Genomic DNA, 25,432 nt, shown 5'->3' on the forward strand with positions numbered 1-25,432 from the left:
AAAGGCAAGGCAGCACAGCCCCTGGGACAGGGGAATTCACAGGACAGGCTCCTGCTGCCACCCCTGGGCCGGGCACTGACACAGGGCACTGGCACAGGGCACTGTGAGCTGGCCCTGCACCAATCTTTCTCTGGAGCCACGTTAAACACAGCTCCCGTTGTTCCTGGTTTGCTCCAGGTGATGTTAGCATTTTTTTGTATAATTTTTTGAAATCAGGCAACAATCTACAAAACCCTCACTGTGGAGAGGGTGATTTTTTGGTGATTTGGCTGAAGAAAGGGAGTTGAAAAATAAACTCAAGCTCAAATTAGGTTTATATAAACATAACCTCACTTTTTACAGAAGAACACCCAGCCACAGGGGCTTTCTTTAGCTCTGCCCTGAAGCAGCAGCTGCTGCAGGTCTCAGGAAGTTTCCACTGAAATGCACCCTCTCTTCATGAATAGTTGCTTTTTCACCTCTGCATTTTTCTCTCTGGGGCTTTTAAGCAAGTTTTATTGTAGTGTTTATACAGCCAACTCACTCTGCCTTGGTTTATGTTTTTCTCGCCCGCAGCCACTGAATTTTGAGGTTTATTAGTTCCAGGTATCTGAAATCACATCTTTTTAGAATTGACTGTGTAATAAAGCCCCTTAAAAGTTTCTGTTTAAGGCGATTGTCCTCCACCCCGGGATAAGGTTCTTACTGAGTTTTACCCAGGATCAACAACTTCTTTCTGGCTGTTTGTTACAGCCAGGCAGGTAACAGGGATCCCTTCCATTCCAATCAGTCAGGTCTGCATCATTCACTGGGGAGGTACCCAGGCAAAGAGCTGCCTTTGGACACAAGCTGTGCAGGAGAAGACTGATGGTTCTGGCTGGAACGGTGCAGAGCAGAGCCTGAGCAGCACCAGGGCAGCCCCAGCCTGGGCTCTGCTCTCACCCCAAGCCAGGCTCTGCAGGGACACAGCCACTGCAGTTCCCCTCACACAGGGAATTTCTGCACAGTTCCAGAAGCATTTAACTCAGAGGTTCAAATCCTCTCCCTAGCTTAACTCAAACCATCTCCCACGACTAACTACGCTCTCTTAATCAATCTCATCATAGCCCTCTCCTATGCCCTCCCAATCTTAATTGCAGTAGCCTTCCTCACGCTAGTAGAGTGCAAAATTTCTTCAAAAAAAGGGGGACCACAGATGAGACAGCACTGCAAATATTTGCAGATTCAGAGCAGTTAACTCTGAAAAACTTCAGCTTGCAAAGCATTTGCTGAAATGTGGCTTCTGCCCAGGCAGAGGTTATTTCTCTGTAGGGAGGCTCTGCCCTCCCTCTCTCCCACCCCTGCTCATGGCTGGGTCAGCACTGGGGGAGCAGGTGAAGGGGTTTTATATCCAAAATACTTTATTTAAAGTTTTAGGAACATTCAAATGTACTGTCAGTCATACTTAGAACAACTACACAGAACTCTTGAGTTTAAACTGGAGCTGGACGCTCACACAGGAGGCACAAATTCCCTGTGCTGGCTGCCCTGGCCATGCCAGGGCAGGAAGGGCTCTGTCCTCTGCAGCCCCCAGTTAAAATGCTGTCCTTGCTGGGGAGGATCAGCCCGTGGCCACCCTGAATTTCATCTCCAGTATCAGCACTAAAGGCTCCCATATGTTCTGAGCTGTTGGATGCATTAATTTCACGCTTTTGCTCCCGACACTGGAGAGGCACAGGATTTTGTTAAGCTGTTTAATTGCAGTAAATTTCTTTAGCAGACAGTATTTTATGAGCTGCAGAAATACCTGCAGGGCTTGAGCAGGTGCCAGCAGTCCCAAAGCCTGAAGGCAGTAAGTGTGTGCTGGAGCAGGGACTTCACAAATTACAATTTCTAGATCACAAAATCACAGCTCAGAACATGCTGCACTGGGCTGCCACCACCACGCCTTGTGCACAGCCCCTCTGCAGCTCTCATGGAGCCCTGTGGGTCTGGAAGGGATCTACAAGGTCTCCATGGAGTCTTTCATTGTGCATACAGTGAACTTGGGCCCCCGTCCTGTCAGAGACACCCAGGGCTGTCCCCAAAGCCCTGCTCTGCCCCCAAAGCCCTGCTCTCCCTGTGCCTCTGCTCTGACATTTGCCCAGGCTCCCACCTGCATTCCTCTGCAGCCTGGCACCACCTCTTCTCCATGCCACCCCCTGAGGCTGGCTGACTTTTAGCCCTGCCTGGGCTGGAGGGATCCCCTTTCCCCCAGAGCTCCCCAGGCAGGGACAGGGGAGGGTTACCCCCAAAACCAGGGTTCTGCTGAAAATCCCAGCTCTGAAATGCTCGTGTGTCCATGTGGGTCCCCAAACGCAGCAGGAGTGCCTCCCACGGGGCTGGCAGAGAGCTCAGCCCTGTCTGCACCTCAAACCCTGGCCCTGCTTCCTCCCCTGGCTCCTGTGGGATGCCAGAGTCCCCAGCGGGGCCCCAGTGTCCTCAGTGGGACCCCAATGTCCCAGCAGGAACCCCAATGTGCCCAGGGACCCGTATCCCAGTGCTCCCCTGCAGAAGGTACAGCTGCCTGGCACCTGGAAGGGTCACTGCAGCATCCCAGGGACACACACACACACACACACACACACACACACTGTGCCCCCCAGCACAGCTGATAAAGCTGTTTTCCACAAAATTCTTTACATTCCAGTCCCAGGGTGGCAGCTCCAGGGGCTGAGTCAGCCAGTGACCAGCAGAGCCTGCCCTGCCCTCTCACCAGGGTGAGCCCCTTGCCCTCTGTGCCCACTCCTTGGTTTATTTTGTTGCACAGGACAAAGCCCCAGCTGCGTGTGGCAATTTTACACCACTGCTTTCAGCAAGCTGATCACATTCCTCCAACCCACTGCCTTGGCACAGTGGCAGCAGCCTGTTAGCCTAATTCCAGTAAGGATTTAAAAACCACAAACACCCCTTGTTTTTGACCACAACTGTAGGTTTAGTATGCCAGAAGTTACTGCTGAGATGTGTTATTTCCAAAAGACTGTTGCAAGATCTTAGTCATAAGAAGGTTGGACAGACTTGACAAAAGCCAGCAGAGCCCAGCCCCTCCTTTGCTTTCCTCTCCAGGTGCTCCTGGCAGGTACACGTGGGCACAAGGGCTCCCTGGCAGATCCAAGAGGGCCCCAAGGAAACACCTTCCTCACGCTGTGCTGGATGCCAGGGCACAGGAGTTGCTTGCAAGTGAACAGTCAGACTCTTAAATCTGGTAACCTTCCCCTTGTGCTGTGTTTCCCGATGCCCCCAGTCCAGGTGGGAGCCCCTCTGGCCCTGCTCAGGCCCTGCTCTGGCTGCAGGTGCTGCACAGCAGGCTGGCATTGGCCAGGGTGAAGGGTTTGCCCGTCAGCAGCGTCTCACACTCCAGGCAGGCAAAGTGCTTGTGGTGCCAGGCCAGCCCTTCCACCTGCTGGTAGTCCTCCGAGAAGATGATCTACGGGACAGACAGACAGACAGACAGACAACTCATTTCCACCACCCCACCAAGCTGGAGCATGGCAGGAGCAGGGAGAGCCACCCCACAGCTCCCACCAAGCCCATCAGCCGTGGAGTTCAGGAATGGGTACACAGAATAATCCCAGGATGGTCTGGGCTGGAGGGGACCTGTAAAGGTCACCTTGTCCCACCCCCGTGCCCGGGACAGGGATACCTTCCCCTTGGTCACCTTGTCCCACCCCACTACCCAGGACAGGGACACCTTCCCCTGGCCCAGGCTGCTCAGAAGCCCTGGCTGAGCCTGGCACTGGCAGGAGCAGAGGGCCACTGGTGGCTCCCACCCAGCACAGGGGGATCAGAGGGTCTGCAGCTGGTCCCCACCTGGCACAGGGGATCCCGTTTGCTCAGGTCCCTCCCCCCAGGCACAGGTGATCCCAGGGGCTCAGGTCACTCTGCCCTGGCACAGGGGATCCCAAGGACTCAGGTCAGTCTCTACCCTGGCACAGGGGATCCCAGGGGCTCTGGTTGTTCCCCACCCTGGCCCAGGGTATCCCATTTGCTCAGGTCACTCTGTGCCCGGGCCAAGGGGATCCCATTTGTCCAGGTCACTCCCTCCCGGGCCCAGGGGATCCCATTCGCCCAGGTCCCTCTCCCCTGGCACAGGGGATCCCAGGGGCTCTGGCTGTTCCCCACCCTGGCACAGGGGATCCCAGGGGCTCTGGTCATTCCCCACCAGGAGATCCCATTCGCCCAGGTCCCTGCCCCGGCCCAGGGCTCCACCCCAGTCCGTACCTCGTCGCAGCCGGCGCAGCGGGGCCGCAGGCTCTCGCAGTAGTGGCGCCCGCACCAGGCGGCCCCGCTCCTCCAGAAGTAGATGAGGTCCACGAGGGGCTCGGCGCAGCGGCAGCACACGAAGCAGGCGGGGTGCCACAGGCGGGAGTAGCCGGCGCGCTCGGCGTACACCACGGGGCAGTCCCCGGGCACGGGCTGCTGGCACGCCTCGCAGCGCTGCGAGGAGGGGTGGGGGTCAGCGTGGCCAGGGGGGTACCCACCCTGCTGGGCAGCTCATTCTGAGCGGCCTCTGGGACCCTCCCACACCAGCACCTCCACCAAAATACAAACGTTCTCCCAGAAGAAGTTAAGAATTCCCATGGTGCAGCACATCAGAGATGTAAATTTGAATAGAGATCAGGAACTTTGGTTTTTTCCCACTGTTTTCTGTCTGTGCCTAACTCAGCTGTCACTCCACAGATTTCAGCAAGTGTTTTCTATTTCTAACAGGCCAAAGAGCCAGAATTAGATGTGATTAATCTCAAGATTAATGGCATCCATGCACATTAGACACCAGACCAAGTAGGTCTGCTCTTTATCTGTGCCTGCAGAGCAATCCTGTGATTAGTGAAGAGCCAGCCTTAAAGCTCCACTCGGAGGCTGGCAGGATGTTGCTCCAGCTCCCACTGAAGCTGGGAGCAGCCTGTGTGTCACAGGGGCTGTGGCTGCACTGCTGTGCCCCACCAGAGCCTTGGCACAGCAGTGTCCCCTCCAGGTGGCACAGGGGCAGGGGCTGGCAATGGCCCTGTGGTCAGATGACAACTAAAACCACCCCAATTGAAGTCAACAGCTTCTAACAGGTACAACGGCAGAACCACAGAGTGGTTTGGGTTGGGTTCTCCCAGGCTCTGCACCCATCACACCAGACCCAGGCCTTTTCCAATGCCCCCAACACCTCCCTGAGGCCCCAGATTTGGGGTCAGCCCAGAGCCAGACCCCACAGCTGCCTCTGCCCTGCCAGCCCCAAGGGCCACAGCCCCAGCAGCCAGCCCTGCTATCTTGCAGGATCTAAAGCAAGAACAAACACTGCAGCTTCCAGCGCTGAGCTCAAGTTTCTTGCCAGCAAGAACTGTTAAAAAAACCAACTTATTTTGCTGTTTCTTTCTATGGAAATTATTCACAGGGAAAATCTATTCACAGGGCTTTTCCCAAGCATTGTATAACCTCCACATCCTGCTATTTACACACTACAAAGAGGTGATCCTTCAAGTTTGAGGTGGGATTACAGCTTGGTGCTCCTACATCTCCATCATGCAGGCAGAGGAGTGAACACTTTATTAGCTGAGGTGTTGGCCAAGAAAGTGTCCTGTTCTCTTGGCTTTCCCACCCTGCTCATGCCCAGCTCCTGCTCTGCAGTGCCAGCTCCCAGGGAAGGAGCCCCCAGACACCACCAGCACTCTGAGCTCTCCCTGCATTGCTGGCCTCAGGCTTTTGGGAACAGTGATTGATTTGGATCAATTGCCTCAGGATTGGATTTGATTCCAGGGCAGGAATCAAACCTTTAACACCAGAGGAGTTCCCGGTTGTGGGGGTCAGGATTCTGAGCTCTGTGAGAGCACCCATCCCGTGGGACAGACTTGCAGCAGGGATGTGGAGGCACATGGGGTCAGTGTCCCCAGTCCTCCCCGGCTCTGCCATGCCTGGGCTGCACAGCCTGGCTGTCCCAGAGGATCTGCCACTGCTCTGAAAGCTGCTCCATTTTTCAGCTCGTGCCTTGAGAGAAATGATGCCTCAAACTAAGGAGAATAACATCACAGTTATGTATTTATTTATTTGAAAGGACAAACTCGCAGTTTAAGTAAACCTTCATTGCTAGGATGACTTATTGATGTGTTTAAAGGAAACCTTCCTTTTTTGGCTATTTTTTATCTTAAAATTCAGTGTTTTGTTGCAATAGTGAAAATCCTTACCGTGCCATTGGATTCAAAGTCAGCAGTACGCTAAGAGACCATGGCAGAGGGGAGACATTACCCAATATGGACTGAAAATGAAAACTGCTCTTTCATGTACAACCTCAGTACAGGAATGGCAGGAAGGAATCTCCTCTTAAAACCACTTGGACACCATTTGCTTTTTCAGCTTTAAATCCTCTGCTGCAAGTCACCCTCACAAGGACCAGGACAAGGTATTTCCACTCACCATATTTTATGATAAGCATCTGCTCAGCAGCACTCCAGACAGCGCTGGGGGGATATAAATCTAAAAGGGTGTTGAGGAATCTCAGCCATTTCTCTGTGCAAATGTATTTGTGTGCCCAGGGACCCAGGGCAGCTGTTTCCATTTCCCCAGAGTGATTACAGCCCTGGGAACACCATCTCCATGTTCACAGCTCCGTGCTAACTGGACAGAGCCCTCACCTCCTGCCATCTGAGGTCTTATGGGGTAAGAAGCCTACTTGGAAATACTGACTTGCATCACAGAATGGTGAAGGTTGGAAAAGACCTCCAAGATCATCAAGTTCAGCTTTCAACTGAAACATTGCCCATATCATCCAGACACATGTCATGCCCAAACTTTCAGAGCTGCCAAGAACCCAGAGCTCAAACCAGCTCCCACAGTGAGATTTCCCTGAGCTTGGTGGCCCAGCAAGGCCTTTGCTGCAGAGAAAGGAGATGAAGAAGAGAACGCCCCTCATCAGCCCTGCCAATGGACCCCTGTGCTCAGCAGGGCTGGCTGGAGCAGAGGAGCCCTCCAGGCCCTCACAGTGCTGCTCCAAAGCGTCGTGATGTGACCGGGCCTGCAGCAGGCACGAGGAATGCCCTGGGAGCAGGACGGGGACAAGGCACAGATCACCCTGCTGGCTGTGAGGTTTTGCCCCTGGAGTGGAGACCAAATCTATTCCCAGTGGCTCCCTGAGCCTGGAGCAGCCCCAGAGCTCCCATCCCATTATCCCATCCCATCCCATCCCATCCCTCACTCACGTAGTGCCCGGCCGTGCTCTCCAGGGCCCCGTTGGGTGACTCGGGGGCTGTGCTGGGGTCCATGCCCTTCTCCTGGGCCTTCTCCTCCTCCTTCTTCCCGCCGCCCTGGCCCGGCAGCGCCACCTCCCCGACGCCCAGGGCCTCGGCCTTGTACCTCGTCACGAAGTCGTGCATGAGCTGCTGCTCGCCCTCGGCCAGGCCGCGGCACTGCGCCGGGTCCTGGTCGTGCAGCGGGAGCTGCCGTGCCAGCCGCCGCCGCCGCTGCCAGGCGCCCTCCGTGCCCGCCACGGGCTGCAGCTCCTTGGGCACCAGCTCCATGTACTGCATGGCCTGCAGGGGACACACAGACTGTGTATTGCAGGGGTCACACAGCACTGCATGGCCTGCAGGGGACACACAGACTGCGTATTGCAGGGGACACACAGCGCTGCATGGCCTGCAGGGGACACACAGCACTGCATGGCCTGCAGGGGACACACAGACTGTGTATTGCAGGGGACACACAGCGCTGCATGGCCTGCAGGGGACACACAGCACTGCATGGCCTGCAGGGGACACACAGACTGTGTATTGCAGGGGTCACACAGCACTGCATGGCCTGCAGGGGACACACAGCGCTGCATGGCCTGCAGGGGACACACAGCCATGCACTGCACAGGATACACAGTACTGAAATCATCATAACACAGGAAGAATGCAGCTAGCAGTGAGTCTGTGACACTGACCAGTTCCACCTGACTGCTGGTTTCACAGCAGAGGGAAGGGTTTGGTCACAGATGCCCTGTGACACAGAGAGGAAATGCCCACAAAGTGCCCCAGATGAAGGCTCTGATTTAACACAACCTCAGCAGCAGATAAACCCCTCTCAGTCTGAGGCTGGTTAGTGCCCGTGGGCCTCGGGGGCTGCACAGTTAACTGCTCCTGCCCAAGCAGGGGAAGGGAGTTTCCCACTCCGGCATTTTCCTATTGTAGTGTGAAGAGGGACAGGGCAGCCAGTTGGCTCCCTGCCATTCCCTGCTAGACCAGCATCCAGCTGCGTTAAATTTGCTTCTTACTGGGTCAGCACTTGAGAACTCCAGCTTGAAGAACTTAGCAAAGAGATTTAACTGTTTGTGGCACACAGGCTGGTTCAGGCTGGGCTTTTCAGCACAGAAATGCTTGCCCAGCACTGAACTCTTCAGCACGTCTGGAAAAACTTCCAAGTGCTTTCCACCTTGGCTCCTCTGAGGCAGAGAGCAGTGCTATGGGCGGAATTCCTGACAGGAAATGTGCAACAGCAGCAGATAATGATTCCATAGAGGCAGGGCTTCTTCCCCCCTCTTGGGGTGCAAGTTAAATCACTGCACACTGGGATATCAGACATCAGCATGGTACATTGTGCCCCTGTGCATGGCAGGGCTGATGTCCAGTTTCCTGGGAAGGCTGCTGCCCTGTGGGACAAGGTGGAGTTTGGGAAGAGCTGCTTGGAGAGCTGTGGGATGCTGGGCAGTGACCTGGTGCACAAATGGCTTTCACAGACCTAAGGAAAGCCAAGAGGAATGAGGAGAAAGAGACAAGGACTCCCTGACTGCTGCTCCCAGGCTCTGCCCCACAAGTGGACAGGAAACAACTGAACTGATGCTGTGAGAGCAGGACCACCAGCACAGCAGAGCTCCAGCAGAGCAGCAACGTGGGGAGAAACCTCAATCCACTGATGTGCCAAGACTAATGAACATTTACACCAGAGCAAGGGGCCAGCACGGGCACCTGGAGCCTCCTGGTCTGCCCCACCTCCAGGATCTTCATTCCCAACAAAACATCTGTGCTGAGAGTGAGGAAAGCAAAGCCTCAAGGCTTTTTTAAAGGCTTACTTAAAGCCTGCTCAGGGGCAGGTTTCAGTATCTGCCCAGACAGGCAGTGAGATTTCAAGGGAATGCTTGAAGTTATAATTGCAGATGCCAATAAAAATGTGTCCAGAGAAAAGATTGGGGGAAAAAGTCGAAAAAGTTCAATCTGACACCAAAAACTGCCATGAAGAATAAGAAGAAGTTGCTACATCTGCTGCTATCACTTATTGTTATGGCCAGGGCTTCACTATGCTGCCTGAGTGCAGGTAATTTGGAGGAAGAGCATTTTAGTTTTCACTGCTCACCACTGGATCTTGGGGCTATTTTATGATCTGTTCTTTTCCCTGTCTCCAAGGGCCTAAGTATCTGCTTCATGACTTCTGCAGGCACAGCTTAACGAGAGTGCTCTGAACTTCCTCCTATTATTGACCGTCCACTTCAGCACAACAAGGTTAAAAGACATCCCAGGTTTGCAGCCTGCCTTCAGGAGGAAAGCCCTGGAGCCAGGCAGTTGTGCACTAACAGCCTTCTGGCCCAAGTCCCTTTGAAACCATCCCCAGAGTGGCTGACATCCAACACCTCTCCCCAAAGCTTGTCAAGCTGTTCTGCCAGCCAGAATTTATCAAGGTTGTCTCCAAAGCTCCTGCTCCTTGTTTACTTGAACCAAGAGATATTCCAGCCTGTCCTGGCACCATAAAGAGACCAAAAACTTTCATAAAGGTTTTGAACCTCCCCCATCAGGAGGGTGGGACTGGGCTGGGGGCTAGGGAAGGGAAGGGAAGGGAAGGGAAGGGAAGGGAAGGGAAGGGAAGGGAAGGGAAGGGAAGGGAAGGGAAGGGAAGGGAAGGGAAGGGAAGGGAAGGGAAGGGAAGGGAAGGGAAGGGAAGGGAAGGGAAGGGAAGGGAAGGGAAGGGAAGGGAAGGGAGGAAGGGAAGGGAAGGGAAGGGAAGGGAAGGGCCTTGATGAAGCATCCCCTGCACACAGCTCAGCCCCAACCCAGCCTGTCCAAGCCCTCAGGACAACTGGCTTTAAGCCAAATTAACCAGTCTGGCTGTAGGGGCTGCAGCTGAACTTTCACACCTATATCCCAAATTCTTCTTTAAAAAGGTCTCTGGTTGCATTTTCAGCAGCTTTTTTTATTGATTTGTATCAACAGCTTGCAGCTATTTGTTTCATTTGAGGAGCAGAAGCTCTTCACTGCTCACTCCTAACAGTAGCACCCAGAAGGTTTTACACCACAGCACAGTGAAAAGCCAGCTAAAGGCTTTCCCACAAGAAATGCTCTGCTGGCTCTCACCTCCCCATGCTGAAAACCACTTCCACCCCTTCCCACACAGCTGGTCCAGATGGAAACCAGGCATGGCAGGGAGGTGGAGCTGGGCTGGGGGCTTGGTTTTGAATCCAGCCGTCGGAAGGGGACCACACTCCCTATCTTGCCTTTTTACACTGAGCTCTCTTTATAACACTGTTTTTATTTGGACCAGATTATGCTTAAACTGTAAGGAAGAAGTCCCCAGCTCCAGGGCTGAGATGAGAGTGGTTGTGCTGGCAGCAGCAGCGGGCAGAGCTGCAGGCAGGAGCTCTCGGGCACTGAGCTCAGCTCTGACCAGGCTCCCACCCGGGCATGGGGAGCCCTCCCACTCCTGCTCCTGGGGCAGGAAGCTCCTCAAGGCTGCTGGAACAGGGCTGGGCTGCTGTTCTTCATCAGAGACACTGTGAGGGACCCTGGGAATGGGCCTGCGAGCCCACTCCCCAGGCAAGGACTCCTCCAGCAGCACAGGGATGCTCTCTGAGAGCAGGAGAGAGGGGCCCTGAGGCACAACCACCCAGCTGCCCACCAGCCCCACTCCTGCTCCTCTGCTTGCCCAGCCCAGACACCCCCAGAAGGCCTGGAGGAGTCATTCTTACATCCAGCCTGGGGCTTTGGAGCAGGCATGGGCTGCACAGGGCAGCAGGACAGCAGGGATGGGATCTCTCCCCAGCCATGCTTTTACTGCAGATGGCCTTTACCAAAAGACTAAGAGCTTTCTAGTTGTAAAATCCATTAAGGCTTCTCCTAGAAATGTAAACAAACCCATAAACCCCAAAGGCATTCCATCCCCCTCTCCCACCTACTCTGCTTACTGACAGTGCTCCAAACACGAGTGCTCTGCACCCCCTGCTCCCCGAGGCACACACGGGCTCCTGTTTCTCCCCACACCCCATTGCAGGGCACAGCTCTGCTCCCAGCCCCCCGGGTGCCCTTACCAGCTTCTGGGTGAGGCCGGGGGGAGCCCACTCGTAGGTGATGGTGTCGAAGGTGGGGTCCTTGCCCGAGATGTTGGGGTTGGTGACGATCATGCGGTTCCTCTTGTAGACGCGGGCGCCGTCGCCGCCCTTGAGGCGGGCGGTGAGCGAGGCGTGCCGGGAGCCCGCGAGCAGCCGCCCGACCTTGCGGTCATCGTCCAGCTCCGAGCTCGGCCCGTGCTCCTCCTGGCTGCACTTGCACGACTTGCAGATCTTCCTGGGAGAGCCCGAGAGAGTGCCCAGGGCTGAGCTGGGCACGGGCTGCCAGCCTCTGCCCAGGGGCACACATGTGCCAGCCCAGGGGCACACACAGCCTGGGCTCGTGGCACGGACAAAAGGCTCAGGGGGGAATGGGATGGGTTGGGTTGGGTTGGGGGGACCTTAAATCCCACCCAGTGCCACCCCGCCATGGCAGGGACACCTCCCACTGTCCCAGGTGCTCCAGCCCCAGTGTCCAGCCTGCCTTGGGCACTGCCAGGGATCCAGGGCCTGCCCACCCTGCCAGGGAACAATTCCTAATTCCCAATATCCCATCCATCCCTGCCCTCTGACAGTGTGTCTGGCACATTCCCTGTGTCCTGGCAATGCAAAATCTGCTGTCTCTCACACACGGGGAGCTGCTTCTTCCCCTGAACTCTGGAAACCCCTTCAAGCATCACAAGATTGGAGATAATTCTCCTCACCAGATTCCAACAGACCAGCACCAGCCTTGCCTATTATGAATCTTTACATGCCATTAAAAAAGTGACTGCTGGAAGGAACTGATGCTTAATTGACTGTAATTTGAATGATAATGGGTATAAATCACACAGACAAGTGTCTAAGGACACTCTGGTGGCCAGCACTGCCATCAAACACTAATAGCAAAAGGGGCAAAGTAACTCTGACACAACCCTGAGGATTTCAGCAGGATCTTGGAGTAAGAATGAATCCAGCCAGCCTTTAATGGAGTCAATAAAAAAAATGGCTGTACTTCCACCAAATGAGTGCTTTAAAGTTTGGATTTCAAACAGCTGAGGTATCACAAGTGGAGCTGAAGGCATCCCAGGCATTCCAGCTGCAGCAGCACAGCTGGACCACAGCCTCCCTGCCCCACCACCACGGGCCCAGAGCCCTGGGGAGCAACCCAGAGCACAGAGGAGCCCAGTGTTTGTGAGGCAGCACAGAGGGCAATAATTCTCTTTTAATGAGTGACATCTGGATGTCTGCATTCCGTTTCACAGCCCCTTTGCTGTCCTGCTGGGGCAGGGAGCAGCCCCTGGCCTGAGCTGGGCGCTGTCCTGGTGTGCTGCTGCTATCAGGGGCTATTTACCCGAATCTGTGGTTTTAAGAGGAAAAGCTGGGAACGGAGCATCACTAATGAGGTGCTGTGTCAGCAGCAGCCCCGTTTCAGGCAGGACCAACGTTACCTCCAGGAGTGCGGCTCGAAGCCCGTGCACAGCCCCCGGCAGCGCAGGCAGGGCGCGCCTCGTCCCACCTGCGGCTGGCTCCCCGACATCTGCAAAACAGCAGCACACAGCTGGAGCAGCGCACAGCTGGAGCGGCACACACACAGCTGGAGCAGCACACACACAGCTGCAGCGGCGCACACACAGCTGCAGCGGCGCACACACAGCTGCAGCGGCGCACACACAGCTGGAGCAGTGCACACACACAGCTGGAGCAGCACACACAGCTGGAGCAGCGCACACACAGCCGGAGCAGTGCACACACACAGCTGCAGCGGCACACACAGCTGGAGCAGCGCACACACAGCTGCAGCGGCGCACACACAGCTGGAGCAGTGCACACACACAGCTGCAGCGGCGCACACACAGCTGCAGCGGCGCGCACACAGCTGCAGCGGCACACACACAGCTGCAGCGCACACACACAGCTGCAGCGGCGCACACAGCTGGAGCAGCACACACACAGCTGGAGCAGCGCACACACAGCTGGAGCAGCGCACACACACAGCTGCAGCGGCACACACACAGCTGGAGCGGCGCACACACAGCTGGAGCGGCACACAGCTGGAGCGGCACACACACAGCTGGAGCGGCGCACACACAGCTGGAGCGGCGCACACACAGCTGCAGCAGCGCACACACAGCTGGAGCAGCACACACAGCTGCAGCAGCGCACACACAGCTGCAGCAGCGCACACACAGCTGCAGCGGCGCACACACAGCTGGAGCGGCGCACACACAGCTGGAGCAGCGCACACACAGCTGGAGCGGCGCACAGCTGGCAGGGCTCTGTCCCCAGGGCTCCCTGGGACAGCACTGACAGGGCACACTGCCCTGCAGACAGCCATCCCCTCAGGCAGCCCTTGTGTCCCGTGAAACCCCAGATCCCCCAACACCATCTGACCACGTCCACACAACCCCGCTAAGTTTATCTAAGGGTGCTGGGTGAAGGGTTTCCCTTCAAAGTGAGGGAATGCGGAGGGGCTGGCACCTCAAACGCAGGGAGCATGCCCACACACTGGGCAGCCACCTTCACCCCATCCCCAGAGACCTCAGGTGCCATTCTGATCCAGTTTACAGAGTTCATGTACTGCAATGGATCTGTGCAAGGCAGAAGGTCAGTGGGGACATGGAGGTGCACTGCCATAACCTGATGCTGAACTTGCTTTACTGCACCTTGGACCAACTTGGTGTGTGTCCAAGTGTATTTTGGGAATGTGGGAGGTTTCCATGCCTCTGGCACTGGACTTTAGGGGTGGTTTCCATAGTGAACAGGAAATACAGTGGGGAAATGCTCTGGGGAGCAGAGGGGGTGCTGGAGTGACAGGAGGGGCTGTGGCTGAGCTGCACTTTTTGCTGCTCACTGAAAACAGACAAAAGTCACCCATCCTTGGGTGATCACTGCTGCAGAGACATCCTAACAACCTCCCAACAGGACAAAGACGAGCAAAAACCCACACCAGGAGCCATAACATTGGAGAACAAACCTATTTCCTGCCTGCCCCGTGGATTTATCAAACATGGCTTTTTGAGCGTGAGGAACGCAGCAGGGTACTGCAGGAGACAAAAACAAAGTGCTGCAGGAGGCACCAGGGCAAGGTGACACCAGCAGACGCTGAATTTATCTCAGCCTGGATGTTTACACAGGAGCTGTCAGGCTCCTGCCTGAAAGACACGCTTGTTCCCTGGAAAAACGAGCTGAGGGGAAGCAGGGACGGTGCCAAGCCCAGCAGGAGCTGTGCAGCACCAGGGGAGTGAGCCCAGCTCGGCACCTCCATCCCCTGCAGCCAGGGATCAGAGCCCACGGGCTCCCCCAGCCCCTCCATCCCCTGCAGCCAGGGATCAGAGCCCACGGGCTCCCCCAGCCCCTCCATCCCCTGCAGCCAGGGATCAGAGCCCACGGGCTCCCCCAGCCCCTCCATCCCCTGCAGCCAGGGATCAGCCCCCAGCACCCCCAGCCCCAGGAGGGACAGCCAGGGTCAGGGCTGGGCAGGTTCTGACCACTGTGCCCACCAGATTGCCCTTCCCATCACGGTTGTGGCACACACAGGGCCCACACAGAGCCTTTCTGGGGCCATTGATCAGGTTTTGTGAAAGGTCTTTATCTCTCTCGAGGCAGGAGCTTGTTCTAGCACCTGACTCTTCAGTTGTGCACACACTGGGAGCCTGTCTGACTCACACAACACCTGCCCTGGGAGAGACCCACGGGGATCCTCCTCCAGCTGGCCCAGGAGAGGCTCAGGGCTCAGCCCTGGCAGAGCAGGGTGAGGTGCCCAGAGTGGTACCTGCCCATGGCTGCAGTCCCTGCACTCTCTGCCCTGCCACAGTCCTGCAGTGCAACATCATGCACTGTTTAAATCACCCTTTGGCACCTCACAAGAGGCTAATTTCAAAGGGAGGGACCAAGAGCAGTGAAAGGACTGAGGCAAAGAGCAGCTGCTGCTCCCCCACGGGGCCCTTGGGCTGACCCAGGCTCTGAATCCTGCTCAGAGGCAAACCCAGTGATGATGCTGCAGCTCTTCTTCCTCCCGTGCCAGCTGTCCAGGACAGACAGACACAGGATTCCCACAGACCATTCCCAGCCCAGCCAGTTCTGGAGCCATGTCCCAGGTACCACGAACTGCTGGGGTTTAGCTGGCTCCGATCTTAGTGAGTCAAACAGGAGCTGAGCATCAGCAAAGGACTGCAAGTGGTGGTTTATCTAAGATACAAACATCTGGATTAAATAAACTCCTTTGGAAAAGGCTCATTCACTCAAGGGGAAGGGCACAGGGAGAAGTGTGCTCAGCAGCACAGGCAGCTCCCCGGACAAGCTGGCACTGGGCAGTGCCAGGGCAGGAACTCACAGCCCCAGGGGTGCCCAGCAGGCTCAGACCCTGGGGCCAGCAGCTCTGGAGGCTCTGACAGGCCAGGCAGGCTCTGTCTGGAGGACAGTGCTCTCCTCACTCCTCCAGGAGGGAGAGCTGAGCCACTCTCACTCCCGTCCCTGTGCAGGGCCAGACACAACAGGCGCCAGTGCCTGGGCACTGCACGTCCTGCCCAGGCCCTGAGCCGCTCCTCACGCTCTGCTGCAGCTCCTCACATCGGCATAAAAGGAGATTTCTGTGCAAAAATTATGCAAGACACTGCAAAAACCCCAAAGCCGGTGAGATAATGTGAAACAAATGCTCTGTCCCAGGCTCCACCTATGCCCAAGCCCATCCGAGAAGTGCAGCTGAACTTTGGCATCACCTTAAGATAAAGGGTTTGGAGACATTTGTAATGCTTTTAAAAAGAACCAAACCCCCAAAACCAGGCCTGTGTCAACAAACTGGCTGAAGAAAAGCAAATCCTGCTCACCAGGACTAGATAGACGCTCCTTGCAAGGTTTCTGTTTTGGCTTTCTGTGCCTCACAGCATTCTTGCTGCTAGAAGACAGAAAGCAAGTCAGGGCAGAGGAAATTCTTGGGTAGTGAAATGATAGGAAATCAAGGCTGTTCTACCCACAAAAACATTGCTGAGCAGTGTCAGGAGCACACCAGTCATGCCATGGGTTGCTGTTACACCAGCCAAAGGCACGGCCATCAGTCACTGAGCAGCTGGAAATGGAGAGCCTGGAGGGACAAGTGACAAGGAAAGAACCCAAACACAGCCCCACTTGCTCCAGAGCTTGAGGGCTCCTCTGGAAAGGAGCATGAACTTCCCTGGCAGGTCTGGTGAGATGGAGCCCTGGCCAGGAGCTCTGAGCAGGTCAGGCTGCAGCTGCACAGCCTGCTCTGTGTGCTGCCCAGCTGAGACCCCACAGGGCTCTGGTTCTGTCACCTTCTGGCCAGCCCAGCCCACCCCAGCCAAGGACCCTTTGCCAAAGGCTCTGCTGAAACCAGTCTGACAGCTGGGTTTGCTGGGTTTGCCAGGGACTGTCCCAGGGGCAGCAGAACCTGCAGAACTCAGACCTGAAATCACGTTCAGAGTTTCAGCAAGCTTGGCCAGCGTGGTGGTAAATCCAGAACAATGGGAGACCCAGCACACCCCCAGCACACAGCCCAGCCTGGCACACCCCCTCAGTACACATCCAGCACACCCCCAGGGGCAGCAGAACCTGCAGAACTCAGACCTGAAATCACGTTCAGAGTTTCAGCAAGCTTGGCCAGCGTGGTGGTTAGTCCAGGACCATGGATGACACCCCCAGCGCAGCCCCAGCACACAGCCCCAGCCCAGCACACCCTCAGGAGCAGCAGGGCACAGGCAGGACTTGGCTCTCTCCGGGTGCTGTGCCCGGTGCCAGCAGAGCACGAGTGCCACCAGGGCAGAACCTGGCAGTGCCAAGGGTGTCCCATGGCAGTCACCCCTCCTGGCACTGCTGCCTGAGCCACCCACAGCTCTCCAGCCCCCAAAGGGCTTTGGGGACACAGTGCCACAGCCACAGGCCCAGGAGGGGCTGGCAGAGGGGGCCCTGCTGCTTCCACAGAGGCTTCTGGATCCCAAAAGCATTTATTGCACAACACCCTATTTGGAGACCGAAATGGTGCTGGAGACACGTAACCACCTCAAGTATGTTTTCCCCTCCTTTTTAGGGAGGGAAGAGGAAAAGCTGGTTTCCAAAAAGTTACTCCAAGTTCACAACAGCCCTTCAGAGCTGAGGTCCTCGTTTCACCTCTCCCCACAGCCAGCACTCCCCAGTGGCCAGGCAGGCTCCATCCAACCCTTCCTGCAGCACCAGACACCCTGCCCTTGACCCCAGCATGGCAGGAGAGAGCTCCAGGGAGGCTGAGAGACCTCCAGAGCCCTTTGGGGGGTTCCTCCAGCTGCAGTGAGTTTTGGAGATTTACAGCTAACTCTGAACTAGACCCATGAACAAAGGAATGGGGAAAGCCACACAATATTCACATGGGTGGGACCAGTCTGCTCAGCACAATTGCTGAGGGATGGGATGGAGAGCAGATCATTTGTTGTCATGATTTGACTATAATAGAGCTAAGCTTGCATAATAACAGGGGGCTAGCTCAAACTTCCATAAGGACTTGGGGCCAGCTCAAACTTCCTGATGGATTTGAGGCTAGCTCAGACTTCCTGCTGGATTTCCAGTAACTGGAGGGTGCAAGGGTTGACATCCAAGGGGAATGCTGCATGCCCCAGCTCACATGTTGGCCGTTTGGCTGAACTCTTCCCTTGCTGCTGATGACCAGCAAACAGAAGGGTTTGGGTTGCAAGGGACCTTCAGCTCACACCTTCCATGACTGCCCCCAGCGCCTGGTGAGGGCCAGCTCAGAACCAGCTCCCAGGGCTGGCACAGAGCAGCCCAAACGTCCCCTGAGCTCCTGCAGAGGCAGCTCGGGTGGGACACTGGGGGCTGCTCTGGATTCTCCTTGACTGCAAGGGGAATAACTCTGAGCAAGGCAAGCAGCTGCCCCCAGAAGTGCATTAACCAATGAACACATTCACCACCGCAGCTGTGAGAACAGCAAAGGGATGTTTTGATTTATTTTCTTCTCATTTTCATAGAAAACATCCATTGTAATCATGACCTGCAAGCAATTTGTTTCCCTGCCAGATTCCAAGCAAGCGTTATCCCAATTACCACACTCACAGGAAAAAAGTTCCCTTACAAAAGGCTGTCCTTCATCCCAAATTCTCTCTATTGGATTTATTTCAGGCATCAGTGAATGGGTTGATATCATCTAGAATACTGGAAGCACTTATTGTATTAAACTTTGCAGACTAAGAAGTTTGCTGCCTTTCATTTTAGCAACATAAAGAGCAGGTAAAGGCACTGATAATGAAGGAAACTATTTCAATGGAGCTGCCAGATCCCAGCCCACAGGATGACAGAGCTCCAACAACCAGGGCCTCTGCAAATAGCTCCCTCTTCCAAGAGCACATAGCTGGCAGCATTCCTTTCTTCACTAACAATGTGTGAATTAATGATAAGAGAAGGGCAAATGCTGAAAAATCAGATTTTTTCACAAAGCCAGACAGTGCTTCAGATACTTGGACTTAATTATAAACCCAAAGCAAGATGTGAGGAAGTGTCTGGAACGGGAAGAGCCCCCCAAAGCTGATGTGCTGAGTCCCGGAGCACCCAGGTAAGGCTCTCAGGGTGGTCTGCAGCGACCTGCCCAGGACCAGCTGGGTGCTCCCCATCTCCCACCTGGGGAGAAGGTTCTGGGTGCCACTGGGAACGGGGCCCTCAGGACACTGACAGGAGCTGCTTCCACCAAACCTCCATATAACAACTGATCTAGGGCTAAATACCCTCTCAGCAGTAGGAGAAGGATCTTGGGTGGAGGGAACAGGAGGAAGCTGAAGGAGACACGAGGGCAGGGCCCCCTCCCCTGTCCCCACCCTTCCTGCACTGCAGCCTCTCTGTGGCAGCCCCGAGCCTCACCATCTCACACAGGCTGGACACAGAGTGAGGAGGTTTGGAGCAACACGTTTGCAGGGCTCCAGAAGGAGCACACAAAGAGAACCTTGTGGCTGCTGATGCCCTGAAGCCACGGCAGGAGCTGAGGGACTGTGCCACCCCGAACACTGGCAGCCATCAGGATGCTCTGGGGAGAATTCACCCTCCCGTGCCCACCTGGTGTAACCAAGCCATGGGGTCAGTGCTGGGGGTAGGTGAGATGGTACAGGAGTGAGGAATCAGGCTGGTACCAGCACTAGGGAACCCCAGCTCTCCAAAACTGCAAACAGCTGCCAGGACACACTCCCCTTTCTCTGAGCCCCATCTCCAAATGGAACAGTAGCTCCAAGATGGGACATCTGAGCACTGCCTTTCCTGCATGGCTGAAATACAGTATTTCCTCCTTTAAAAAAGGAGAAAATCCCCAGCCTAAGCAAATACTCCAGAAACTGCCTCTCTGCAGGACCAGAGGGATTTTGTAATTTGTAAATTGTATTTCATTGGACTCTGCTTAGCTCGGGCTCCAAGCCCCAAAATAAGGTCTTTAACCCCGTGCTGCTTTATGATTCCCTGTCTATAAATACTTGCCCAGAGCAGGTTTCTCCATTAAGATCCACATTTGCACACACCTGCAGAGGGCTCTTCAAGCACCCAGGGTTTGCTGATGAAGAGGGAGCTCCTGCCCCTCCCTGAGGCACCAAGCCCCCCAGAGCATACCCTGGAGCCCATTTAGCCCTGCCACAGCAGCCCTGCTCCGTGTCCTGCAGGATGCTTCGGGTGTTTGCCAGTCCCACGTGGAGAACCCAAGGAAGAAAAAGTTAAAGAACCAAAATTTGTATTAACTGAGTAAAGTTTACCTTGGCTCAGACGGGTGCTTTTAGCTTGGTGGTTATTTTGTTCTGACAAGAGGGACAGAGTTTAGTGAGAACAGTACACAAGCCCAGGGGCTGCCTGGCCAGCTGGGCCCGCTCCAGCCCTCACGCCGTGCCAGCCATCGCCTTCTCCCTGCTCTGAGCTCTGACTCTCCACTACAATTTAATCTAAACAAGCCCCGTGCCAAACAGAACGCTGTCCCACTCATGCTGCTTTAATTTCCTCAGAAAGAATCCCAGAATACTCTAGGCAAGACATCAACAATAATTAAACCCAACAGTGATTGAAAATCAAATTTTCGGGGCCTCGCGACAAGCTCTAATGAGTTCCAGACTTGCCTTCCCCGACTTGCTCAGACTGGCTGTGTGACACTGCCAAGCTAAATTAAAACTTGACAGTATTCCACACCATGCCCAGAAAAAGTGCCCGCCTTAGGATTCAGGAAATGAAACAGCCGTCTGCTGCAGAGACACCCATTAATGTAGGGACGTCGATTATGCAGACACTGATACAGCATCTGCATTGTTCTCTTTCCTTGTTTTCATTATGTCATTTCATATCCCTTCTGAAGTACAAGCTAGCTGGCGTGTCTGTTTTCCCCCTGCAGTGCCCAGGTGAGAGGGGACACACAGCTGGGCTGTGCAGAGCTGTGCAGAGCCTGGCCTGCCCTGCCCACAGCGAGGGTCCCCAGCAGAATGCACCTTCACTGCCCGCTGTGCCACTGCCTCTGATTTTAGTGACAGTAAAGGTGACATCTTGTCCTTGGCCCTTCCCCAATGGGAGCTGAGCATCCAGCTGCACATTTTGGGAAGTCTCTGATGCTTTCTGCATTCAGAAGCATTTTGGGGTGCACTGTGAGCCCTCCGTGCTGCATCCCCTGCAGGTGATGCTTGAGAGGCTCCTGGGAGATGGCTCCAGTGCAGACACAGCTTCACCAGGGCTCATCCCACAGCAGGGATTTGCTCAGCCCTCCCTGCTGCCCAAACCCAGCCCTGCTCCTGCAGCCCCCCCGAGGCACCCCCAGCCCGGGGCTGCTGGCAGAGCTGGGCCCCTCAGAGCCCCCTTGTCCAGACAAGGCAGGGGTTGAGCTGCTGGCAGGGCCAGCCTGACCACAGCCCAGCACCAGCCTGGAGACACGGCCCCATTTCCACTCCTGTGGGATCCACCCCTGCTCAGTGCCTGGCAGGAGCTTCCCAAGGGCTGCAGCTGGCACCCAAAGGTGCCCTCCCCACGGCAGCCAGGACCTGTGGACATGCTGAGGTGCCAGCAGCAGGGACCTGCTGGGAGAGGACATTGCTCTGAGCCTGGAGTGACACAGCAGCAGGTCCCTCCAAACCCTGACCGCTCCTGCTGGGACAGGGCCACACTGCAGGGCCGCACTGGGGGTGCCCGCCCCTGCCAGCCAGCACTGACTGTCCCCAACAGGGCAGCACACAGGGAAGGAGGAATCCTGAGTGCCCCAGTCCCACCTCGAAGCATCGTGTATGTCAGGAGAGCAGGGCAGGGGGTGCTGAGGAACCCAGCCCAGCATCCGTGGGTCACACAGACAGCAGCTCCTGCTGCCAAACAGCAGCCTGTGCCCGGCTACCCCTGCCAGAACAGCCAGCTCATGGTAACACCGGGTAAGGCTCACGGTGACACCGGGTAAGGCTCACGGTGACACCGGGTAAGGCTCACGGTGACACCGGGCAAAGCTCACGGTGACACCGGGCAAGGCTCACGGTGACACCGGGTAAAGCTCACGGTGACACTGGGCAAGGCTCACGGTGACACCGGGCAAGTTTTCCTCGGGATCAGCAGCGGCTCAGCTCAAACCCAGCAGGACAGAGGGTGCTACAGCTCGGCCACAGCCAGGCTGACCTGCCCAGCCTGACAGGCAGGGTGGCCCCAGGGCCAGCACTGCCCAAATACCCCATGGCAGAGGGCAGCAACCCCCCCAGGGCAGGGTCTGGGGTGCCCCAGGGCACTGCCCGGGGAGATGGCATCACACAGGCTGACACGGGCTGCTGAACTCACCCCGAGCCACGCGGGGACAAAGGCGCAGAGAGGAAGGTGACGGGAGCAGCTGCTGCCATTGCACACTCTGCTCTGGCCCGGCAGCCCGAATGCCTCCCAGAGCCCAGTGCCAGGGCCGCGGGACGCTGCGGAAGGAAGGGCCGGCACCTCTCGGAGCCGGCACTCTGCACAGGGTCTGCAAGGGGACACGGCACTCCCTGCCTCGCTCCCTGCGTTCCGCAGAGCCCAGCCCAGCTGTGCCGCACACGGGCTCATTCACACCACAAACAGCCGCCCTGCCCGCAGACGCGTCGCTGGAGCGATTTTGGCACCGGAATGAGCACCGGGCGGGCACAGAGCGCTCTGGGTGCCCTGAAGGGCAGGGAGGAGGGCAGAGCGGTGGGCTCCGTGCCCCGGCTCGCACTGCGAGGGCAGCACAGCCGGAGATGAGGGATACCGGGAATAACCCCGGGCTTCCTGAGCCGAGCGGTGCCCGCGGCGCGCCCGCTGTGCCCGGGCATCTTCGGGCGCGGGGATCGGTACCGCCGTGCCCCGGGACAGGGATCGGGATCGCTCCCGGTGTGCCCCGGGACAGGGATCGGGATAATTCCCGCTGTGCCCGGGCATCTTCGGGCGCGGGGATATCGCTGAGTCCCGGGACAGGGATCGGGATCGCTCCCGGTGTCCCACAGGCTGTCCCGGGACAGGGATCGGGATGTTTCCCGGTGTCCCGGGACAGGGATCGGGATCGCTCCCGGTGTCCCACAGGCTGTCCCGGGACAGGGATCGGGATCATTCCCGGTGTCCCGGCACGGGAATTGGGATCACTCCCGGTGTGCCCCGGGCTGTCCCGGCACAGAGACCAGGATGGTTCCCGCTGTACCGGGGCTGTCCCGTCCCGGGGATGGCCATCATTCCCGCTGTCTCCCGATACCGCTGTCCCCCGTGCTGTCCCGGCACGGGGATGAGGATCATTCCCGCTGTCCCGGCACGGGGATGGGGATCATTCCGGCTGTCCCCCGGTCCGTGCCCCTCACTCACCTCCAGCCACTCCGCCGCTCCCGCGCCGCCGCCGCTCGCGCTGCCCGAGCGCCGCCTTTCATTGGCGGGCGCGGCGGCCGAGCGCCGCTCTCAGCCAATCCGAGCCCGCCCCGAAACTTTCCTGGCCAATGGCGAGCGGGGAAGCGCAGGGGGGCGTGGCCGCGGCGGGGACAGAGGGACGGGGACAGGGACAGGGACAGGGATGGGGACGGGGATGGGATGGGGAAAATGGCCTCAGAGAGGGCGTGGGGAGATGGGACACTGCAGAGGAATTGTTCTCTGTGAGGGTGGGCAGCTCTGGCACAGGTGCCCAGAGCAGCTGTGGCTGCCCCTGGATCCCTGGCAGTGCCCAAGGCCAAGCTGGGCAGGGCTTAGAATAACCTGGGATAGTGGAAGGTGTCCCTGCCCACTCCAGGGAGGATGGAACTGAGTAAAGGTCATCCTGTTCAATAATTAAATCTGAGATTCTGTGCTCGGGCAGCACAGTCCCTGGGGCTTAAAAAAGAAGGCAAGCAAGAATGGAATCGGTAAAAGTTCCTGCCCCAAAGCAGCAGTGCCAGAAAGGGATGCATGGGGAGGGATGGGGTTGATGGTTTGGGGTACCCAAGCACTGGCAGCCCCTGGCTGGGGTGGGGTGAGCTGGCAGCTCTCCAGGCAAGCTGCCTGTCGCAGCTGGCCTGGCACTGTCCCTCTGTCCCCTGTCCTGCTGTCCCACTGTCCCTCTGTCCCTCTGTCCCCTGTCCCTCTGTCCCACCACGCTCCCATCCCAGGCATGGCTGACACCGAGCACAGGGAAATGGATTTCCGAATCAGACAGGAATGTGCTGGGGCAGTTTATCACAGCAGACAGACATGGAATGTTTTCAGCAGAAGAAACTGTCCAAACCCACGTTTCTCTTGTTATTTCAATGTGTGTTGAGCACTGAATGACAATCTATTGCCTTTTGTGTTTTGGGGTTTTTTTTACATGGATTGGTGAGGTCTTTACTGCTTTAGCAAACATTCCTGCCTGCTCCAGCAAACATTCCTGCCTGCCCCTGCTGAGGCCGGGAGGTGCAGCACAAAGCCCCTTTGTGCAGGTGAGGGAGGCAGGGAGGCTGCACACACTCCTGCTCCCTGCCCTGTTCCCCATTCCCACTGATCCCGGCCATTCTCCCTTGCTCCTTGTGCCTGAGTCCAGGAAAACCCTGAAGCAACAGAAACCAGGGTGCACTGCCTGCTGTGAGCTGTGACCCAGGAGCACAACCCCAGCTCAGAGCTGGCTCCTTAGAGCTGCAATCCAAACAAAAATCCTGAACTCTCCTTGATTTAATTTCTCCCTCCTTGGCACATTTTTTCCTGAAGTTTCTCGCAGCATTCCTGCAGAGAAGGGGAACAGGGAACCCGACCTCCCAGGGCTGTATGGAGCTGGAGATGCTTTTCCAGCAGAAAGGCCAAAGGCCCTGGGGCTGGCAGCCCCTCTGGACAGCAGGAATGTGCCCCTCAGTGAGTGTCTGAACAGTTTTAGAAGAGGCATTGGAACATCCTCAAAACAATCTGGGTTAAAAAGCAACGGCAGAGGAGAAATTCTGGAGGGATAAAGTCCCTGCAGGGAGGGCGTTTGAAGCTGACCTTCCAGAGGCATCTGGGAGCGAGCACAGAGAACAAACAGCACAGGGATATTGTTTTTCAAGCTCCTGAAGGGCTTGGCAGCCCTGGGGAGGTTTGACATGGCAATGGGGTGACATTATCTGCCTTTCCCAGGGCACACACGCACGTGGGACATAGGAAAGAACTCACCCAGGGACTGCAGGGCGCCAGAGGCACGGGTGGCACGAGCAGGGGCACTGCCACGCTGCCACCAGCACTGCAGGGACACTGTGCAGGGCCCAGGGGTGACAGAGCAGGGGCACTGCCACGCTGCCACCAGCACAGGGACTCTGTGGCGGGGAGATCCCCATGGTCTGCCAGGCTCACAGGGAACCCAGCCCATGCCTTGGACAGGCGTGGAGGGAATGGTGTTTGTGTGTGTGTGGGAATCCACCTAGCAGGGGATGTTAGAGGTGACAGGGACAGCTGGGGTGGGGATTTGTGGGTTGTTTTTCTTTTAAGCAGCAGTTGTAAAGCTCCAGGTGCTGAGCAGGACTGGGCACTCCCTGTGCAGCCAAGGCTTTCCAGCAGCACAAAACTAACATTAGAATAAGAGTTAAACCCCTTCTGGATGCTTCCTTTTACAATAAATATACATCTGGAGCAGCTGTAATTAATGCTAGTACAAATAAATAAGGGCAAGAGATAGTGACACAGGGCAGAGTGTGACAATGACACAAGGCAGTGTGATGGTGACACAGGGCAGATGAGAAGGACCCCAGGGGCAGGTGGCTCCCCAGGTTCAGAGCCTCCTGGTGCTGGGAGCTCTCTGGGATG

General features: G+C 56.5%; 1 protein-coding gene across 1 annotated transcript; it reads right to left on the reverse strand.

Annotated features, from left to right (window-relative positions):
* Positions 1 to 2,914: 2,914 nt before the first annotated feature.
* LMCD1 (LIM and cysteine rich domains 1) lies at positions 2,915 to 23,083 on the reverse strand. Its single transcript, XM_064724156.1, has 6 exons — positions 23,027 to 23,083; positions 12,700 to 12,788; positions 11,252 to 11,507; positions 7,179 to 7,508; positions 4,219 to 4,434; positions 2,915 to 3,424 (listed from the first exon to the last, which is right to left on the reverse strand). Exons 2-6 carry the CDS (start codon positions 12,786 to 12,788, stop codon positions 3,269 to 3,271), a joined length of 1,047 nt encoding a protein of 348 aa, XP_064580226.1. The 5' UTR covers positions 23,027 to 23,083; the 3' UTR covers positions 2,915 to 3,268.
* Between the last annotated feature and the right edge of the window lie 2,349 nt (positions 23,084 to 25,432).

Source organism: Zonotrichia leucophrys, chromosome 12, assembly GCF_028769735.1.
Source record: "Zonotrichia leucophrys gambelii isolate GWCS_2022_RI chromosome 12, RI_Zleu_2.0, whole genome shotgun sequence".
Taxonomy (NCBI): Eukaryota; Metazoa; Chordata; class Aves; order Passeriformes; family Passerellidae; genus Zonotrichia; species Zonotrichia leucophrys.

Bases quoted from the DNA above. Each gene is read 5' to 3' on its own strand.
- LMCD1 (XM_064724156.1), bottom strand. From the start codon at position 12,788: ATGTCGGGGAGCCAGCCGCAGGTGGGACGAGGCGCGCCCTGCCTGCGC. The intron at 11,508-12,699 runs GTAACGTTGGTC...GGGCTCTCCCAG, and splicing joins TTCGAGCCGCACTCCTGGAG to GAAGATCTGCAAGTCGTGCA. The intron at 3,425-4,218 runs GTACGGACTGGG...TCTGTCCCGTAG, and splicing joins GCTGCGCCGGCTGCGACGAG to ATCATCTTCTCGGAGGACTA.